The following is a 20,843-nucleotide window of genomic DNA, read 5'->3' as shown; positions in this document are numbered from 1 at the left end:
CTGTGGAACTGAAGTGAAAGGACTTGGCCAGGACCCGAATTAGAGGCTGGGGGTCCTAATCGGGCATCTGCGGGGCTCCTGAGGAGGGGGGAGATGGCACTGGGGCTGAAAACGCTTCGGAGAGGAGATGAGCTGCAAGGTGGGGTCCATCATAGCCACCCCATCACCACCACGGAAACACAACGGGCACACAGACGCGAACGTACCGCGACGCCGGCGTCCAACACAACTACAGATCGGGCTCGGCTCCCGCGTGGGTGCCAGCCCGGCGGGGCGGAGCGGAGCGCACCGCGTCCGGGGCGGGCGGGAGGCGGAGCGGCGAGGGGGAGGAAGGCGCCCGGTGATGAATCACTGCAATAAATTGGTCCCGGTGCGGCCGGGTTCAGTCATTGCCGTCCGAGACGGGGTGGGAGCAGCGCAGCCCAGGGATCTGGAGCCGGGAGGGAGCGAGGAAAGGACGGAAGGAAGGGACAAGGGAAAGAAAGAGGGAGGGAGGATGAAAATGCAAGCAGAAGTGATCCGCGAGGGCGAGCTGGAGAAGCGGAGCGACAGCCTTTTCCAGCTGTGGAAGAAGAAGCTGGTAGTGCTCACCAAGGACAGCCTCAGCCTTTTTCCCGACGGGCACAAGCAAGCCAAGGGCAAGGAGCTGGGCTTCGGCTCCATCCTTAAGGTGGACTGCGTGGAGCGCACGGGCAAATACATCTACTTCACCATCGTCACCAAGGACCGCAAGGAGATTGACTTTCGGTGCCCGGACCAGAGCTGCTGGAACGCCTCCATCACCATGGCCCTCATCGACTTCCAGAACAAGAGGGCCATCCAGGACTTCAAGAGCCGCCAGGAGATGGAGCAGGCAGCGGGTACCCAGGAGCGGCGGCTGGCCCGGGCGCCCTGAGCCCCCAGGTGAGCTCACCCCCCACCCCCCTCCATTCCTCCCACCCTTAACAAATTCACAGAGATAGATACCTCTAACTCCTGCACACCCGTCCTTACCTCTGTATCCCCCACACACCGTGCTTTGGGGAGAGATGGTGCCGCAGCAAGGCAATGGGGCTCCCACAGCCGCTCCTCGTGTTTCACAGCGCAGAGCCGGGTGCCGCACCCTGAGCGCAGCGTGTGCTGTGCCCGCAGCTCTTGTGCCTGACTCATGGGGCTCATTCACCCTTCCCGAACCCAGTGCTGTGAATTCCGGGTGGGAGATGGGCACAGTGTTGGGAATTCTGAATGGCAGGCAAACACGTGTCTGTGGCAGAGAGTTATCAGGGTAGGAAATTGCATTCAGCAGCGCTTTTCTTGCAGAACGCCCTATAGAGATGCCGCAAATGCCATGATAAGTGCTGAGTGCTTCCTCTCCCTTCAGAGCCCATTATTTTTATTTTTTTTTCCTTACCCTTTCATTTAACTAACCGGCTTCCTCTTGCTGCTTTCAGAGTGTACCGCTGGATGGTAAACCACAGCAAGTGTCTTGGACTGAAAAGGGACAGGGTACCAATGAAGGAAAGCGCGGAAGATAGCTGGGAGCAGCTTGGTTTTCTCCAAGGCCTGTGGAGGCTGCTGAGCAAAGAGCCCCGGGCTTCGCCTGTGATGCATTTTAATAAAGAAAAAAAACCAAAGACTTTCATATGGGACTTCCAGCGTAGCCCCCACGTGCTTTGGGTGGCGTGGCTTCGCGAACGGTTCTCTCCTATTTATAAGACACAAGGAAGATTCAACACTGACTGGTGGTGTTCGACACAGTTTAAATTATTTGTACTATCTATATTTGTATTTATTTTGACAAATGTCTTTCAGCAGTTATTGGTCTTAATATTGCTTTTGCATTAATATGTCCATTCCAAATAAATTACTTGAAGTGTTCACTTTTTATTACTACATGTGGCGGTGCGGTGACTTTGTGGGTGCTGTTTGTGGTGTGGGGGCTGTAAGGCAGCAGGGGCCTGGATGGAACTGTGGAGTGAAGAAGCTCCTGGTAATCCCTCTGCAGGGAAGAGCATGGAAGAAAAGTGCATTGAAGGCCAGTGAAAGAATACAGGAGCCTTTCATGTGTTCAGTCAGGGCTTTCTGGGGGATAGTTGCCCATGTAATTGAGTAATGGCACCTAAAGACAACACAAGAACTCCCTGCAACCATACCATGATGTTCTGCCTGCTGCTGCCTGCCCCCAGCTCTAGATAAACTGAAAGGCCTGGGAAGGCGTCAGGTGCTCTTTTCCTGCAGTCCAAGAAGCTGTGCTCTTTTGGAAAGGGGAACACAACCTGTTGAAGTTTTGTCTTGTGAGGCTTAATGCCTGCTAACCTACCTGTACTCCCTTGAGAGCATCCAGCGGTGCTGAGCCCCATTCACAGGCAGGGCTGCAAAGTGCTCTTTGCAAACACTTCAGACTTGGTAACTCCCTTTGGGTAAATTTTTTCCTGCTGTCACTATCAGTTAATTCTTGCATGAGACTTTATACTGGAGGCAGCTGCAAGGTATTTAGTTATGAGCAGCCTGCAGTGAGAGCAGGAGGGGCTCAGCACAGGGTTGTGCCTCCAGCTCAAGAACGCTAGAGAATACACAACAATATTGCTTTCTTTATTTCTGTGGAAAAAAAGGAAGAGGCAGCTTTCGTGAATTAGTGGCTTTTTGTCTCTCTCAGTGGGCTTTTCCTCTTTAAGAGATAAACAAACAAACCAGCGTTGACAATGAGCTGCAAGTAGCCGAAGGAGGAGACTCCAAACTGCCTGTACAAAATGACACCGAGGGTTGGGCCAACCGTCCTCGTCAAGGGCTGGACAGAAGCACAGATCCCCAGCATGGCCCCTAGGAGAGACAGCAGAGATGTCAGGGTGAAGGTTAGTAGCCTCCCACTACTGAGGTAGGAAGTAGCCTCAAGCCATCTCTGGGAACCTTTGGCACTGAGATTCTCCTGAACTCATTGGGATAGGATAAGATGGGAGGGGGTGGGGTAGGGGCAACTTCCAGGGACATTCTGAAGCCTTCTGAAGCAAAGCATGCAGCCCCTTTCAATATTATAATTAGCAGCTGAGGGAACCCAAGGGGTCCCAGCCCACCCAAGCAGCTATCACTATGTATTTTCTCTCATGGGACAGAAGAACAACTCTTAGGAGTGCATCAGGAGCTAGAAAAGTCTTAACTACATCTTTAAGAAGAGCTAACTAAAAGCAGAAGTAGAGACTGAGCCCCCATAAGATCAACCCCACAGCCTTGTGAATGGAGTGGATGTTTCCATTTGGATGGCAATGGGAGCCTTTCACCTGGCTCAGCCGGTTCTCCTTGCAGCAGAGCATGCATTTGCATGGTGAACAGGAGGAGTGGAAGCACCTCCACTGGGGCAAGGGCAGGTTTTTCCACCAGGATGTCACATGGGATACAGCCATGACCTTGGGCTTCTCACCATGCAGGACATAACTCCAGTATCCCACACAAAGCATGGACAAGCGGTGCAAGGAGCATAGGTCCTACTCTGAAAGGGTAGTAAGAATAATAATTGGGAACACCAATACTGAGTTATTGGCATAACTTTTCCACCAATACATGACTTGAATCACTGCCAGTGGGATTCAGGAGAGGGGAGAAGCTGTCCTGCTTGAAAGGCATAGATGCCAGTGTGCTATCTGTATGGTGACCATGGAGAAATGATCCCATCTTGGTGGGAGGACAGGCAGACATGGGTTGTTGTCACACTGGCCCGGAACTGTTGCACTTTTGTCAAAAATGTTTAAAATATTTGTGCACTGAGGCCAAACTGAGGGCGTAGGTTTGACATACAGAGAGGGAAGCCTCCCTGAAGAGCTGCCCAGCTCCTCCTGCGCATGGGAACAGCGATGGGCGGGACCTCAGCCTGACCCTTTGCCAATGGGAACAATCCCACAACCACCAAACTTTCTGGGCAGGTTTTGCAATTATTTTTTTTTCCCCCTCTGGGTATTTGAATTAAACTAATTACTATGTGCAATTGCCAAACTGGCTCTCATGATTAAGGAGGCACTTTTTTCCCTTCTTTTTTTTTTTTTTTTTTTTTTTTTCTTTTGAGCTGAAATTCATCCTCTTGAAAGGCTGGGCTCTCCTCGGCAGCCCTGTAATGTGTTACCGAGAAAGATAATTTCTATTTAATGGGCTTAATTAGATCCCTCGTGTCAGATGCCCTGGAGCTTTGAGACACTATAAATCAGCCATTGCTCCATTTCCAAGCAACTCATGTGATGGATCCCAGTTAACTTCAGACCTTTAGCAGTAACAAGTCATCACACCAGCAAAAAAGCTTCCTCTCCTCTTCTCTCCTCTCCCCACCCCCAGCCTGGGATGCCGGTTGCAGAGTATTACTGCTGCAGGCTCTACTCCTAAGGCTTTGTGCCTGATGTGCAAATCAAATCACGAGCTATGGGTCCAGGATACTGCTCTGCTTCCTCCCTGCCTTCATGCATAAAGCCGTAACAAGACCCCCATTCTCGGGGGACAAGGAGTGCTTGTGTGACTGTGGGCCTGCCTTGTCTTGTGGCTGCGCTCCCACCAGCACACACACTCAGCAGAGTGGCACACATGTATGCCGTGCAACATTTGCCCTTCCTGCCTTTGAAGATGGGGAGGGAAAAAAAATATCAAAGGGAAACGAATGAAATCATTTCCACTTTGTTTTCTTCTGGAGAATTCATGAGCTTCTCTACGAGTGGCCTTAGATGGGTCCTCTGCAGTGCCAGTTTTGGGTTGGCAGGGGAAGGAGCCATGCTTTAGCTGCTGTCCCTTTGGGTGCAGCACCCCTGTGCTGGAACGGCACTGCATGGCAGCATTGCCCCCAGGGACACCCACGCCACAGCTGCTGCAGGGAGGCAGCTTGCAGAGCCGCAGCTCTGCTGCGTCAGGCATTCCTGCCCTGCCTGGGAACAGAGCCTCCTCCCTGGGGAACACCACAATGAGGAGGCATGTCACAAGAGTGAGGGGCACAAAGGACCAGTGAAGATGGATTTCCTCCAATGCTGTAATCCTCCTAGCCAGCTGTGTCCCTCCTCATCACACCTAGTTTTGATCCAGGAGCACATGGCGTGGTATCAGCCTGGGATGGATGGGCACAATAGAGCCCATACTCTCCCAGCATCCAAAAACATCCTCCTGTCACCCCATGGGTTGTCTACATCCTGCCCATCTGCATCTACCCCCTTCTGTCCTAAAAACATACGCAAGCGAGGACCAGGGTGAGGCAACTAAACCCATTTTCCTCTCTGACTGAATTTTGCCTCTGGGCTGGCTTTAACAGCCGAGCAATGCTCCATTTTTCCTTACAAAGCCCTTTTGAGCAGAATCTGGATGAGTTCCAGCCTTTCTTCATACCCTAGAGCCCCTTGGTGCCCTTCCTCCAATATTCCCCCTCCCTGGTGAGTGCTGCTCCAAGCCATTAAGCAGCAGATTTGCTCCTGGCACACCCCATCCCTTGCCTCCATGCAGTCCCAGGGCTTCTCTCCCAGGTGGAAGCACTGTGCCTGAACACTGCAGGATCCCAGCATTCATAGCAAAATCATAGAATCATGATTAGAATCATGATAGAGTTGAAAAGGACCTTTAAAAGTCACCTAGCCCAACTCCCCTGCCATGAAGGACAAGTAGAGGCAATCTTCGATTCTACAAATAAACCACTGCAGTGACATTTAGAAAAGCTCTTCATCCAGATGCACCTCCAAAGTGCTTTATAAACTTCATTAATGGACTCTAAATCTGATTCTCAGTAGGGTCCTGCATGGAGGTATCTTTGTCGACTGAAGAAACATTGCCCCATTGCACAGAGAATGCAGTGACTGTTCACAGAAATATGTCCAAAGAGGAGAGGAGGGACAGTGATGGCATGAGGCAAAGCAGACAGCTTGGCTCTCAATTAGCGGTGATGGCACTGGGGTCAGTGTCTGCTTAGTGAGGAAAGTGCTCACAAAGAACAAGTCCTATCAATCTGGGGACTTCACCTTGTGCAGAGCAAAAGGGGATGGAGGTCCAGGCCTTATAAAAGCCTGGTGGTCTGGGAATAAGATGCTTACTCAGTGTTGTTCAAACACCACTACCCGACAGACGAAAAAAAGGGAAAAAGACATGCTCAATGTTTGTAATGGCCTTACCGGTGTCAGAGGAGGGCACAGCCTTGGTGAGGATGCTATCAGTGATGGTGCCCTGCACGTTGAAGGCAAATACCAGCGGCACCACGATGATGCAGTAATGCCATACAGTCCTCATCAGGGCCTAAGTGACAAGACACAGTGGAACATGAATCATTAGAGAGCACAAAGAGCAGCTTTGCAGCTAGATGCAGCCCAGAAAAGCCAGATCTGTGACTTCTAAGTAAATTGTGGGAGCCACAACTGATTTGTGATGTTGCCATTTTGGCCATTTCAAGGTCTTCCATCCATGTTTTTCTGCTGCTTTCCCCGTGTTTTCCTTTGATTCTCACTCCTTTATCACATTTCCCTTGTTTTCAACTCTTGACCATTGTTTTCACCTGTTTACCCATGTTTTCCTTTTTCTTTGGTTCCTGTTTTCCATCGCTTTCCCCTATTTTCCACTATTTTCAACTGTTTGCTCTTGATTTCCCATTTTCCTTTCTTTTTCCACTGTTTTCCCTTGCTTTCCCCTCTTTTCCCTTGTATCTCTTTATATGTATAACTCTTTACCCTTGCATTACATGATCTTCCCTTGTTTTCTCTTGTATTTTCTTGTATTTTCCCTGGTTTTCCTTTGCATTCTCTGTTTTTCAACTATTTTTTTCCCCCTTCTTTTCCAATATTTTTCCACCATTTGTATGCTGGGAATCATTCTAAAGATGCAGAACAAGCCCCTGCTCTGCAATCTGGCAGCACATTCTCCAGCACTGCCGTGGGTATTTTTAGTGTCTGGGAATTAGTGACATCCCCGCATCCTCCCCCAAGACTTCTCTCTCTTGTCCAAGTCCTAAGGAGACGTTCTGCAGCAGATGCATGCAGTGTACTTCAGGAAGCCTCCATTAGTTATACAAAACAGCCTAGAGAAGGCATTTCAGTTCATTATCATAAGTAATTAAAACCAAACTAAGCTTGTCAAAATAAATGAACCTGGAGCATTATGTAATACCATACCTTTGGGATTTCTAATCCTGTTCTTCTGCTTCCTTACTAATAAATTAATCAAATTCAGTAATCTGGAATATGTCTTCTGGCCATAAGGTGCACATTAGTGAGCATAATTAGGGAGAGTAATGATTTTGTTATTGCACATATTTTTAGTGGAGACATCCCTCCAGCTGTTTAATACTTAAAACAAAAGTGCTGAGGATCCCTCAGTGGCAGAACTGGAACGGCACTTAGCCCTGCTGGTCAAATAAATAGATTTCTCTTGGGCATGAAAAGGAAACTCCCGCTTCCTTGCAAGTCTCTGCCCTCACCCTCGTCTCAAGGTGTGTTATTGTGGCTGGAGAGCAGCTCAGTCACTGGTCAATCCAGAACTTTCATTCTCTGAGGCTCTTGCTCATAAAATCTGGTCTGCACCTCTTGGCTACAGAAGATGGAGCAGCCCAGAGCCATCGTTAACTAATGACTTGGAAATAGTGAGGTTTATTCCTAGTTCCCCTCTGGACTTATACATGGTGAAGTTTCTCTCCTTGGAGGGGCACTTTACCTATGTTTTGCTTAAGAGCTAGGCACTCCTGCTTAGGGAACCAGAGAACAAAGGCAGAGAAGTGAGTATTTGGTACGTAAACATCCAGACAGGGAAAGAGTAAGTCCTCGCCAGGGCAAATGTCATTGCAGGACAACACAGCAGAAGTAGGAAAAAAAAAAAAAAAGGCAGAAATGATCCCATTCCTTGTAAAAGTGTCTTCACGGGCTGGAGGCTGAAGGAAATTGCTAGAAAGAGCAGACCCAGGGCTGAATCTCTTGGGGAATATCTTCTTGCTGCCCTGGGAGGATTAGGTCAGGTAGAGTGTACTATTGACCACCCACCCTCTGCTGAGCAGACAGCAGCCTTCTCCAACAGGGCAGATATGGGAGAATTGTCAAGGCAAGGAAGGCAGACCCTGCAGTTTCAGCAGCTAGGCTCAAAAGCCAGTGCCTGGGAACCAGAGGGGAGGAGGGAGGATGAAGCATAACCATGCTTCAGGACAAAGTAAAGGGCTTCCGTCACATCCTTTATAAGGACTCTGCTCAGCGGGGCCAGCAGCTGCATATGCCTATGAATAGCTCTCATGGGATGTCACTGCTGACCTCTGTCCCCAGGCTATGCTGTCAGGATGTCCACAGCCCTCCAGGCATGGTGTAATTGCCAGCTCTCAAACCAACAACTTCCGTTCCCTGCTTTCCCCTTTCCACATAGCCACACTGGCTTCATGCATCCCTCTACCACTGGCTCTGTGGTGGAAAATGGGAATTACACTCCCCAGATCACTATTTCTAAGCTGAAACCCAAAGGTTCAGAGCTCCTAAAGCTCTCCTTGGGTTATGTGCATAAGTTCCTCACCATGCTGGCACACTGAGACCAGGCCATACACTCTTATGCTAGCGCTAGGGTCTGGGCAGACCCTTCCCAAGTGTCCCATCCCTTGGACAGCACTGCTGGTCATCAGAGTGTTGCTGATCTGAGCAAACAAAGATATTGGTAGAGCTGCCCCTGTCAATGGGGTTTCCCAGATGTCTTCTGAGGCTGCTTCTCACCCATCCAGACACAACTGGTGATGGGTAACACCAAAGCAGAGGAGCTAAACTATTTCCTATTGCTACCTCCTTCCCCAAAAGCTCTAAGATTGGAGGAATTAGTAAAACAAAGCTAGAAAGATGAGACAACATCCTCAGCCATCTCAGGGTACAGTACAACCACAGTGATTTTCCTCCTCATAATCTGCATTTACTTTCTGGGCAGTTCAGGAAACGGGGCCACTCAAGGATGGAAGGCAGGACTTCTGTGCCAATCCAGTGACTCAGGATGGATGCACGGGTTTCTGTGAGGGATTATTACTCTGTAATCCCTGCAGTTATTACACAGCTCCTTTTCATAACTGAATGCTGTGTGTTTGCAGAAACCCAGGCTGGCTGGCTCCCCCAGACACAGCTTGGCAAGGCTGCATTGGTACTGCCAGTGACCAGTAGGCACTTTTCCCACCTGTGAACCATGTTGATGGAAGGCCCTGTGGATGACTCCTCATCAAGTCTTACCATGCCCAGCCCCACGCCAGCAAAGAGGAGGATGCTGAATCTGAGCAGGGTCTGCTCCGTGCAATGGCTTGTGAGTTTTCCAATGACCAGGCCTTGGACAACCTGAGGATGAAACACATGTGCACTGTCAGTCCATCTTATATGGATGGAAACAAGCTCAGAGAGCACATAAAAGAGAGAAAACGCATCATTTCCTTGCTTTCTTGGGGAGAGAAAATAGGACTTTTCTGTTGCGGTAGATGACTTGAACTTGAAGACATTTACCATGATTTTGAGCATTTTGTATCTTAGTGATAAGTCAGGTCAGGTGATGATCTCTCTATTGAGTGCTGCTTGCATGACTTTTTCATCACTGCTCAATCAACAGTGTTGAGTGAAACTACTTAAAGGCACCTGATGATAAAACCAACTTGAGATTTTCCTTGTGAAATTGTTTGGTGATATCTTCCAAAGCAGAACTGCACAACTGTATGCAGGGGAGGAAAACACCTCCTCTCCTGTACCTTCTCTTGCCATTATTTTACACTATAACTACACAGATTGGGCAGTTCATCACTTTTATACAGGAAATGAGAATGACAGAGATGCTAATATCCAGACATAGCAGTACAAGCAGGTACAAGAGAGGGGGAACTGGTTTTGCATATTTTAAGCAAAAACCAGGAGAGAGGGGGTGGGAAGGAGGAGCAAAAATGTAAATATTTGGAGAGAAGCCTAAAAAACCCTTGGTTCTCAGTTTTGACTTGAGCCACAACTACACTACACTCAGCCTTACTGCGTTAATCCAAAGGGAGGAACCCAAAATCCACCAAAGGGAAACTGTTGCAAAATAAATAAGGAAGGAAGTTATTAAAAAGAAATGTTAATCTATGACAAACCATCCAGAACAAAAAAAAAAAAAAAAAAAAAAAAAAAAAAAAAAAAAAAAAAAAAAAGAAAGAAAGAAAAGAAAAGAAAAGTATAAATACTACAACAAAAACTACTGGTAAAAAGCAAATAACAGGGTGAAAATATAGTGAAGTTGACTTAAAGAGAAATAGGAACCATTTGAATATATCTCCCACAAGGTACGACTTAATGAAAAATCTCACAACGAACCCCTTTGTTTTCCCTCAGAACACAAGCAAATTTTTACATGGGGACACATCTGCCATGCTGAAATTTGGGTTCCCAGAACATGCTTTCCCTGCTGTTCCCTGTCTCACCCTTGGGCAGGGCTGAGGAGCTCAGCTCATGTGTGTGACCGTGGCACGAGGCCCACACGGCTTTCCCAGGCTTTGTCACCCACCTGGTCTCCTTGGGGACTGTGCATTGTGAGGCTGTGACATGGATGCGGTGACCTGAGTCATGCGGGATGCATGCCTTGCCAAGGACATGGGCCAGGTGGGAGGAAGAGGAGGCCAGCCCTGGTGGCTCCTATTCAGTTCAGGTGGGTGGAGGAGGTGCTGAGTCACGCTTCATTAAGCCGAGAACTCCCAAATGAAGCAGCATCATTAACATCTTGCAGCCTCTCAGTCCCTCCTGCCCAAGCTGCGCCAAGTCACAGGATGGGGCACAGACCACCCTCAGTGCAACTCTGCTTGGTGGTGGCATCACCCAAACATGGCTTGGCTCTGCTATGCCTCCAGAGGGAATGTTTCTCAATTTGCTTGGGCTTGAACGGAGCACTTAACTGGGATTCACCATGAGGTGCAACCTGGGCCCTGCCCATCTTTGAGTCATGGAGCATGTATATACTTATCATCAGGGGAAGCCTATTCAGATCACCATGGGAGCAGCAAGCATCAGCCCAAATCACTTGCTTTCAGTCCCAGGCCACACAGCCATCCCTGGGCAATATGGACCTCAGCCTCCCCACTGCTTACAGGGCCCCCTCGGCTTTTGCTACTCATTCCCAGAATGGTTACTGCCAATGCATCCATGAGTCACAAAGACCCATCACACTGAGTTTGGATTTCCAGTTGCTGGGCACTCAGGAAATGTTTCCAGCCAGAAACAAGACCTGAAAACCCATCACCTCTACCAGAGATCTTTCCTGAGCCACGTATAGAGTCACAGAATTACAGAATCATGGAATCAGGGTTGGAAAAGACCACTGAAATCACATAGTCCAACCGAATAAGTTCCCTAAGCCCCTAGAAAGAGCTAAAGAGGAAGAAAAACCTATAAAAGTGGGGATGCTGGAGAAAGTTCAGGGGTTTTTCCTTGCTTGCAGCCTCCACTTGGGCTCTCAAAGGCTGTCCCTCCTGCAGCTAATCGCAGGGATGTTGCTTGCATTGTAACCTGACCTCCTTTGAAGTGCCAGGCAGAGCCAGCGTACCTGGCTGGAATGTGTTCTGTCATCAATAAAAAAAAAGGAGAGGAAATTGTTTGCAAGTGAAATAACAGGCACTGCCCGTGGCTGTGTACACATGTCACAGGAAAAACCAACGCATTTTTTCCCCTTCTCTTTCTGTCAAGGCAAATAAGCCTCCTGACGAATGCAGAACAGCCAAATCTCTTTGCCTTTATGCTGCCCTGATGATTCCTTCCACTAGACTAGGTCAGATGCTCATGTAGAAAATAACCTCTGCTATCACTGCAACCATTAGAGCTCCTCTTGACTTGGGAGAGATAACTTGTCGATATCAGCAACAACTCAGTACCTTATAGAGCAGAGAAAGTTTTTGCTTTTTGAAAGTCTGAGGTGTTAGTTTTTGGCAGACCTTTCAGCAGAGCAGTTTCCTTGCTACACGAGACCAGCATTCATCGCCAGGTAGTTACATAGAAAAAAAATCTAAGTCCATAGAATCATAAAATTAGAATAGATAGGGCACAGAATAGGGCAGGACCCTTAAAGAATATCTAGTCAAACTCCCCTGCAATGAACCGGAACACCTACACTAGATCAAGTGTTCAGAGCCCTTTCCAGCCTGAGCTTGCATGTCCCCAGGGATGGGGCATCCACTACCTCTCCGGGTAACCAGTGTTTGCCAGTGTCTCGCTGCCCTTACTGTTAAAAACTTCCTTACATCCAGCCTAAATCTTTCCTCTTTTAGTTTGAAACAATTTTCCCTTGTCCAGTCAAACCCAGCAAATATCCGGCTCCACATTCACCTTTGGCTAAGGGACAGCAGACTGCTCCTACAGACTATTTCAGAAGCGCCCACTGAAGAAAGCACAGGGCAGAGCCAAGCAACAAGACCTCTATTTCCAACCTAGAAGTTCCCAGGGCCAGAGTGGTGCTGAATGGCAGAACCACAGCTGGTTACAGGTTGGGGAAGACCTGAGTGGGTGCCAAACAGTGGGGACTGGTCCTGCAGGGCTGAAAGTGTTACAAAAACAAGTGCCGGTCTGGGCGGGAGGAGGAGGAAGTTATTTTATGGAGACTGCAATGCCAGAAAGCACATGAGAAGTCATTCACGCCTTACAAGAACAGAGGGTGTTGGGGCTGCAAGGAGAGTGGATGGGGAGGGCCGAACTGCTGAGCCAGCACTTGGCCTCACAGGGCAGAGACAGCGTGTGTTTTGCAAACTGCAGCCTAATCGCCTGCCTTCTCCCCACCTCCATTCCCTGCACACATCTAAATCCTTCAAAGCAAGGAAACTGGAGAACTTTCTGTTTGTTGTTGCAAGGTCCTTTCACCGAGTGGGTTTTCCCCCAAGGCAAATCTGATTGTAATTAAATCCCTAGCTCTTTAATCATCCCTCATGCTGCAGAGAGAAATAAAAAAGCAAGAGGGACAGGCTGGTGATAAGATGATAGGCAATGTAAATCTCTCCTCCAGGAATCTCTCTCATCTTTCCAGAATCACTTGGTACAAACTTGTCCCTCCAGAAGCTGCCTGGCTGGAGGTGGAGTTTGTACAACAATGCCTACGAAGCACAGTAAATAAAACAGATGTCTTATGATTTCTCAGTCCTCAGGGTAATAAATACCTACCCCTTTGTCCCACCTTCAGTTTTTGTTTTGTGTGCTTTGCGCAAAAAATAAATAAATAAATAAATAAATAAAAATCCTTAGAAAAAAGTTCCTTCTGTCCATACCTGGAAATCTGAGCATCAGATGTGACCTGAGATTCCAACCAGGGACTGCAGGTATTCATTCCCCTTGCCTAATCCTCTGGCAGCTTTTCCTAAGCACGAGTACTACGTCTGGAAGTCCTCCATGCCTTCGTGTTCTCAAATCCAAGAAAAGATGGAGCCTAGGTCTGCTTCTGACCATTATGCAGTCATTTTAAATGTTACGTGATTATAAAATTAATTATTCCCTGGAGGAAACATAAATGACAGCCCACACTCCTCCTAGGCATTCAAGAAGTGGGAGCTTTTGGTCACACAGGTCCGGGGATCACAGCCCTGGAATACAAAAGGCACTGCATCCCTGATGTGCTCCCAGACCTCTCACCGGAGACCCTGTGGCAAACAGACAAAACTGCTTCAAACATATCACAAGCCAGGGGATTTCTGCAGAGCAAAGCACTGCACTCCTACTCCCTACCTTCCATCCTCATTTCATTATCTCCCATCAGAAATCCCCTCCTGCCCACAGCCAGCTACATGCTTGGGATGCAGAGTGCAATTCACTCTTTCTGCTTCTCTAGCACCAGCCAACCTTCCCTTCCCCATCCCTCACCACGCTCTCAACATGCCCCATATCCTCTGCTACCAGAGGACACTCTCTGCTTAACTGCAAATAGGTGCAGCTGATGGTATCTCCCAAGTAATCATTAAATAGATGTATAAGCTCGGGCCACTCAGGACCCCCAGACCATATCTTGGAAGTGGGATGCTCACTCATGTCCTCCAGCTGCACAGGGGACAAAGCCCTCGCTTTCCAAGGGGCTGCCACTCCTGTGCTGATCCCACTACAAATTATATTTGTTATGAATAAAGCTATAATTTAGCAAGCAAAGTGGGGAAGCCAGTCAGCAGATACTAATCACATTCATCCACCTCGGCGGGTAGAATTTGCTTGCACCCTAATCTGCATTTTTATCTCCTGCAGTATCAGTGTGCTGCACAACAGAGACAAACACACCTGAAAGGCCAGCTGAGGAGCGATGGAGGCTGCAGCCCTGGGGTGGAACAGGGCCACTGCAGTACATCTCCAGCATGTCCCTCCCACCAACAGGTTCATAGCAGAAAGCATCCCTATAACATCAGCTCAGCCACTGTCTATGAGACAGGTTGTTCCAACCAGAGTCCTAATCAGGAAGTCAGGACATGAATCTATGCTTTTGATGTCTGGACTGCAAACCCCAAAGCAGCACCATGAAAAAGTGAATTTTCTTTGTATCTAACAACTGCTTCACTCCTGCATTTCTGAAATCCAGAGTCACGTGCTGTTAAACAGAATGGACAGAAACTGCATGGCAAGATGAAAGTGAGCTGCCTGGCTGATAGCAGCCAATTTCTGTGCCAAACACCTGGGGCAAAGGCTCCCTAGCAAAGCAGATATTGCACCTGAGTCTGAAGGCATTGCTGGATCACAGCGTGGCTACGGGCATGGTTGGCACTATGGGATGAAACCCAGCTCCTGGAACTGTGGGAAGGGTCAAGTCACTGGCTCTCACTGACATCTGATTACCTGTTAGGGAGAAAAGTGAAGGTGGCCTTCCAGGACTGTCTCTATTTGTAGGGCACATTGGTGTGGCATTCCAGGTAACCTTATCTACAACAGTTTCAACCAAACAAAGCTGGGAAACAACAGCACAAAGACAGACAGACATCCCAGACCCAGCGGCACCATTCTGGCTCTATCGATCAGCACAAAGCCGTCCCTTCCAGGTTGCACAAGGATCATTTCACCTTCGTTGCTATAATCACCCATGATACCCAGCTTGAAATAATAGCAACATAACCATGCTGAAATCCCCAGTGAGATTTCCACGCAGACATATATTGTAGGGATCAGAGAATCACTAAGGCTGGAAAAGACCTTTAAGATCATCTAGTCCAACCATCAGATTCAACTGATTTATCTACATAAAGAGTTCTTAGTGCTCTCTACATTCAGAGGAGGAAGAGGACTTCAGGACTCTAAGGCCTGAATGCATGCTAGAGATCCTGGTCTAGGAGATGGCACATAGAGGCTATTATAGAGCAGGTCTCCATGAGACCCACATATTTGGGCCAGGTGTGCACTACAGGAAGCAACTACTGATCACTCCACTTGCAGTTGCAAAGCTGGTTTATTTCCCAATGCAAATAACAGCAAGTGTGAAGACTGGGACTGAGGCACAGAACACCAAATATCCCCTTCCCAGAGCAGCACAGGGAAGGTTGCTCAGAACCAGAGGCTCGACCCCACTCATGGATACACAACCATGCCTGTCGGATGCACTACTAGGGTTTGAGACCTACACAATGCCAGATCCAGATCACAAGGGACTAAAATTGCTATTTCACAGATGGGGAGATCCCCTGAATCACACAGAAACTCTGCCCAGGAAAGGAGGGCATTCTAACAAGACCACCCTCTTTCAGGATATTTCTTGCCATGCATTTCTGCCTGCTGGCTAGCTTTTACCCATCTGTTGCTCTTCCTGCAGAATTATTAGCCTCTTCCTCCAAATAACACAGCACCACTGTTTTGGGCTGTGCTATCACACAATTCAGCTAATTTTTTATCCTTGCCCATTTGGTCAATCTCCTAACTATATTCCAGGGCCCATCTTCTTTCTTTTTTTTTTTTTTTTTTTTTCTTTCTGGAAAGTACAAGCTTGCTGCACTAGTTTCCCCACAGATGGAACGAGTCCTTCCTCTAAACTGAGGGCATCTGCAAAAATGCCAGGAAATTCATCTACCTACACAAATTCACAGGTGTTACTGAGGAAATGCAAACGAGCTAACTTACAGAGCTGAAAACCCTATAATAGAGGCCTGTTAGCTTCAGTGTAAGTTTTGTTTCAGGAATCAGGATGACATGCCAAGTCATTGGAAATCTTAGCTCCACAGCTTAAAGATCCACAAGAAGGGACAAGAGGAGAAGGTCTCCAAAACGCTGCTCACTTTGCTTGCTTTCCATTCCGAGGAACAGAGTAAATTTGAGGCACTTTAATTTTTTGGAGCTGAATAACACATAGCAGAGCTATGAGTGCATTTATGATCTGCATGTCAATATTATGGATTTGGGAGAATTCGTGTTAAAAATGTAGCAAGGTGCACATTAGACAGCAGTATGACACTTCACTTACCATCTGAAGGACACCAAAATAGGACATCAGATATCCGGACTCCACTGCTTCCAACCCAAAGAACTCAATTGAGATGATGGAAAACATAATCATGAACAAACCTAGAGGGAGGGTTAATGAGAAGAACACATCAGTATGCCCTCGGTGCTGCACTGGCCCAGTCCCTGCTCCCAGCATGAGTCAGGATCTCTCCCTGGGTTTATAGGGACTGGATATAAATAGGAGCAGAATCCTACTCGAAGCCAGTACAGCAATTTAGTCTTTAACTGTTCACTTTTTTATCCCCTTTACTTTCATCTTTAAATAATGTGACTATGTAGGCTGTAGGTTCAGCTGTTTATAATAAACTAGTAAATATTTTTATCACCCACGGCATACTAGGCATTAAGGCAACAAGAAAACATTTGTTCAGACAAGACTGTAACCATAGAATAATCTGATTGGATTCCTCCTCCCTTTTGCCTAACTTTAGCTTTCCACCATTGGGAACGCTGCCTGGGAAACAACCCGGTGACATCAGACTAAACAGAAAGGTTTCACTGCACACCCTAGCAGCGATTTCAGCCCCACGTGAAACCTCTCCCATGGCTCAAGAATGGTGTCAACAGAAACAGTTGGGGAAGTACGGACAGGAACAGCAGGTACGAGGTGTGCTCGTCTATTAGGGCAGTTTCTGGAGGGCATGGTGGAAAATGCCCACTCAGTCTTACCTAGGAATGCAATTGTGTGCATTTCCCATGGCACCTAACATACACAAACACAGACCTGTATGTGCACTCCATTATACACAACAAGCCACCAAATTACAAACATTCATAGAATCATAAGGATTGGAAGAGACCACTAAGATCACCTAGTCTGACCATCTACCCATCCTCACCACACCCACTACTGGGACAAAACATTGCTCACAGAAGAATGGGTTTGTGGTATCCACCTGCTGCCTCTGCCAACATACTTCAATTGGACAAAGACAGCAGGAAATTGGACTCTGTGTGTCAGCATCCCCAATGCTGACAGTCTGATGCTGCTGGGAGAGGAGGAAAGAGTAGATGACCTGAAGGGGTCTTCTTCTGCTTTGCTGGGCCCTCCGAGGTGCACAGACCTGGTGAGCTGGAAGCTGCAGTCCTCTCCTTAGTGACAGAAGAGCACAGGAAGAAAGGAGTGAGGACTGAGAGCAGCCTTGGCCTGGTTGGGCGACTCACCAGCCCGCACCACAGGAAGGCTCTCACCCACATTTCCTGGAAGTGTGGGGAGAGCCATCCCCAATTGCTGACTGCAGTGTGGTGCATTCACCCCAAGCACAACCACATCCACCCACTGCGGGCAGACAATGCAATCCGTTTTCCTTATAGGCCCCATTTGGACAGGAAATGCACTTTTCCAGTGAAATTCTACAAAAGATAAAACACCGAAGGCTTCGGGGATGGGTGAGATGATGGGGAAATGGTCAGTTCTGCAGTGTCCTCACCTGATCTGCCCCAAATCTGCCTTTAGATGGAAAGATGTACACCCAAACTGATCGGCCCAAGTGTCCCACATCCAGAAGGTATCTGAGGCTCCTCTCCTCACCCTAGCTGGTGCTAAGCAAAATGAAAAGCACCTCACCCTGCTGCTTCCTGTGGATCTGGGGAAGGTGCTGGCATGCCTGGTGCGTGTGAAGATTTTTGGCTCCACCACACCACTCTGTGGGGAGTGCCCGCTGTTATCCTGTTGCTTTGAAACGCCTCCTAGCTCGAGCCAGGTTTAGGCTAACATGCAAACAGCAGCATTTTCTCCTCACATCCAAAACAGACAACAGAGCTGCAGATGTTTAAGAAAAACCACACTTGGCTTTACTCACAGGGAGATCAAATCAGGATGCATCTCCTTTCACCCAGCAGCCTCACTGCATCTCTATTAAATAGCATGTGAATAGTGCTGGCATCTGGCATGGGTTTGGAGATAACTCTTTTGGATTGTGTTTTTGGACAGAAAGGTGCCCTCTTTGTCTAAATCTTGAGTGCCTCATCCTCTTCATGCATTGTGAGAAAAGTACTTCCCAGGAAGGATGAGTTTGTGTCAGATGAGAAGGATTTAGGCTGCTGAGGATGCAGTCATCTTAATTCATTTTGCATATGTGGACCATCCACGGTTCAACTCAGTTTCCGAGCCCAATGCTTCACCTGCCAAATTACAGTCCCATAGTAGAATTAACTACTTAGCACTGTAGTTTACTCACTCATACAAATTCCATTAGTAATTTGCCCTTCTGAATTCCCGAGAAATCAGCGATCTGTAGATTGGAGAAGCCGTTCCTACTTTGTAGAACACTGTTAATACAGGCTACAAGATACTCAACCACATGGGTGAATTTCTTGGTTCCCTACACGCTCTATACCTGTTTAAATATACAACATTATTCACAAATGTTATCTTCTGTAGTAGTGTATTCAACATCAGAGAAATCCTAGTGTGATTGAAGGTTCAAGGAGTAATCGGAAATCTCTTAGTTTCAAGGTTCCTCTCTGGATTTCCCAAGGTAATATCTCACCCTTTAACCATGGTTGACTGATTTGATGTTCTAATAGGAAGACATACACTGGAGACCGGGCTGGTCCTGAAGTTATTGAAACCACAACGTGTTGTAATCATGGAGGAGTTGGGTTTTGGCTCATAACCTCACACTCTTCCAGATCGGTCTCACTACAAACACGGAGTTAAAAGCGCTGGAATTAAATGTACAGACAGACCACTTAGTCACAGGCCTCTTTATGCGACTCGTGTGCATATCACTTAATTGCTCTGCCTGGTCCATCGGCTGTAAATAGGATAGTTCTCTGTCATTTCTCTTTAAGGCTGGAACCTCTTCAGAGCAGAGGCAAGTTGTCTGTAACCTGTCAAAAACACTGATGGTCCCGTCTTGATTTTTGGTTAATGATTTTAAGGGGAGGAAGGATGCATTAGGCCTAACTTTTTCCAAAAATTTAAAGCTATAGCTGAATGAGATGTGCCAGATGGGTTGTTAATTGCTGCTGTGCACTAAGGGCAGCCACTTTTGGTTTTTATTTCTTCCTTTGGCTTGTTTGTGGTCAGTGCTTGTTCTCTCTCTTTGAATATTCTGGCTGATTTTTTTCTGCATGCCTAGGGGTCATAATGCACTGTTCAACACACCTCAAATCACCTGATCCCCGCTGCTCCTGGTGGAATCATTCACAGTCTTGTATTTTCTGTTGTGTAGCACACACCCCAGTTTCATTGGGTAGGTGGGACAGATGCCTACATTCGATCACAGAAATTCTTTCCAACTTAATGACTCAAGAATTCTGTGAGTCTCTCCGTACAGCTGGAGATTGCAGCTCAACAAAGATGTTCATTGCCTTGCATAGGTCATAGGCGGAAAGAAAGCCAAACATGAGGGCAGAAATGTCAAACACACCCCTTGGTGCTTGGAGAATTCATGAGGGTTTGGAAAATACTGTGAATAGCTCCTTGTGGGAATCTTTGGGTTTGGAAAAACCTGCTCCATTCTCACAGTGGCTACCTCTGCACACCAACCCCACCCTGCTACCGAATATGCCACATACACCCTCCCAAAAGCCACTGGCTGCTGTCTCTTTGGTGCTCTTCCTCACTTTTACTGCATCTTACAAACTTGTTCCCTGCCTCATGCTGGCATGCCATCATTATTTGCTGCTCAGTGCAAGGTTTTTAAAGGGTTCAACCTTGGCACAGGCATCCCCAGGTAGGTAAAGTTGTGAGATCCTCTGTCACTGAAATAAGAGGGGACAAGGAGGGTTTGCCTTGCCCAGGCAGTTGTATGGGTATGGGTAGCTCCCATCCTATGGGATGTTTGCATCTCTGAGGTAGCCATGAAACAGAAAAATGAAATCATAAGAATAGAAAAGACCACTAAAAAGATACATCTAGTCCATCAAACCGTCACCACCATACCAACTAAATCACATCCCTCAGTGCAATTGCATGACACTGTTAAAGGAGCACGGCTACCTCCTGCACAGAAAGAATGAGCTCCTTTGGAGTGCAAAGATCAAACTTAGCTGGGTGAAGGATTATCAAAAGAGCTTTACTGCAAGAGCTGTGCACGGCACTGGAAGAGACAGCAATGTGGGAAGGCTGAGTCCTGCCGGCTGGTAGCANCTTTCACCCAGCAGCCTCACTGCGCTACCAGCCGGCAGGACTCAGACTTCCCACATTGCTGTCTTTTCCCAGTGCCGTGCACCAGCTCTTGCAGTTAAGCTCTTTTGATAATCCTTCTCCCAGCTTAGGTTTTGATCTTTGTGCTCCAAAGGAGCTCATTCTTTCTGTGCAGGGAGGTAGCTGTGCTCCTTTAACAGTGTCACGCATTGCACTTCGGGACGTGGTTTAGTGGTATGGTGGTGACAGTTTGATGGACTAGATGATCTTTCTTAGTAGTCATTTCTATTCTTAATGACTTTATGTTTCTGTTGCATGGCTACCTCAGAGATGCAGGCATCCTTAGGATGGGAGCTACCCCACGCCCATACAAC

General features: G+C 47.6%; 2 protein-coding genes across 2 annotated transcripts; one reads left to right on the top strand and one right to left on the bottom strand.

The window, feature by feature from the left end:
- The first annotated feature begins 322 nt into the window (after positions 1 to 322).
- LOC107314568 (pleckstrin homology-like domain family A member 2) lies at positions 323 to 1,872 on the top strand. Its single transcript, XM_015863922.2, has 2 exons — positions 323 to 903; positions 1,431 to 1,872. Exon 1 carries the CDS (start codon positions 344 to 346, stop codon positions 893 to 895), a length of 552 nt encoding a protein of 183 aa, XP_015719408.2. The 5' UTR covers positions 323 to 343; the 3' UTR covers positions 896 to 903; positions 1,431 to 1,872.
- A 678-nt stretch (positions 1,873 to 2,550) lies between these two features.
- LOC107314569 (solute carrier family 22 member 18-like) lies at positions 2,551 to 17,585 on the bottom strand. Its single transcript, XM_015863923.1, has 5 exons — positions 17,438 to 17,585; positions 16,333 to 16,433; positions 9,156 to 9,257; positions 6,099 to 6,219; positions 2,551 to 2,799 (listed from the first exon to the last, which is right to left on the bottom strand). Exons 1-5 carry the CDS (start codon positions 17,568 to 17,570, stop codon positions 2,612 to 2,614), a joined length of 645 nt encoding a protein of 214 aa, XP_015719409.1. The 5' UTR covers positions 17,571 to 17,585; the 3' UTR covers positions 2,551 to 2,611.
- Between the last annotated feature and the right edge of the window lie 3,258 nt (positions 17,586 to 20,843).

The sequence above is a fragment of the Coturnix japonica genome, chromosome 5, assembly GCF_001577835.2.
Source record: "Coturnix japonica isolate 7356 chromosome 5, Coturnix japonica 2.1, whole genome shotgun sequence".
Classification (NCBI taxonomy): domain Eukaryota; kingdom Metazoa; phylum Chordata; class Aves; order Galliformes; family Phasianidae; genus Coturnix; species Coturnix japonica.
The sequence above is the reverse complement of the archived record's forward strand: the minus strand, read 5'-3'. Positions and strand labels throughout refer to the sequence as shown.

Excerpts from the sequence above, each read along its gene's own strand:
- LOC107314568 (XM_015863922.2), top strand. The coding sequence starts at position 344 with ATGAATCACTGCAATAAATTGGTCCCGGTGCGGCCGGGTTCAGTCATT.
- LOC107314569 (XM_015863923.1), bottom strand. The coding sequence starts at position 17,570 with ATGTGGGTGAGAGCCTTCCTGTGGTGCGGGCTGGTGAGTCGCCCAACC. Across the intron at positions 16,434-17,437 it reads TGCAGCTTCCAGCTCACCAG|GTTTGTTCATGATTATGTTT; the intron begins GTCTGTGCACCT and ends CCCTCCCTCTAG. Across the intron at positions 9,258-16,332 it reads ATTTTGGTGTCCTTCAGATG|GTTGTCCAAGGCCTGGTCAT; the intron begins GTAAGTGAAGTG and ends TTTCATCCTCAG.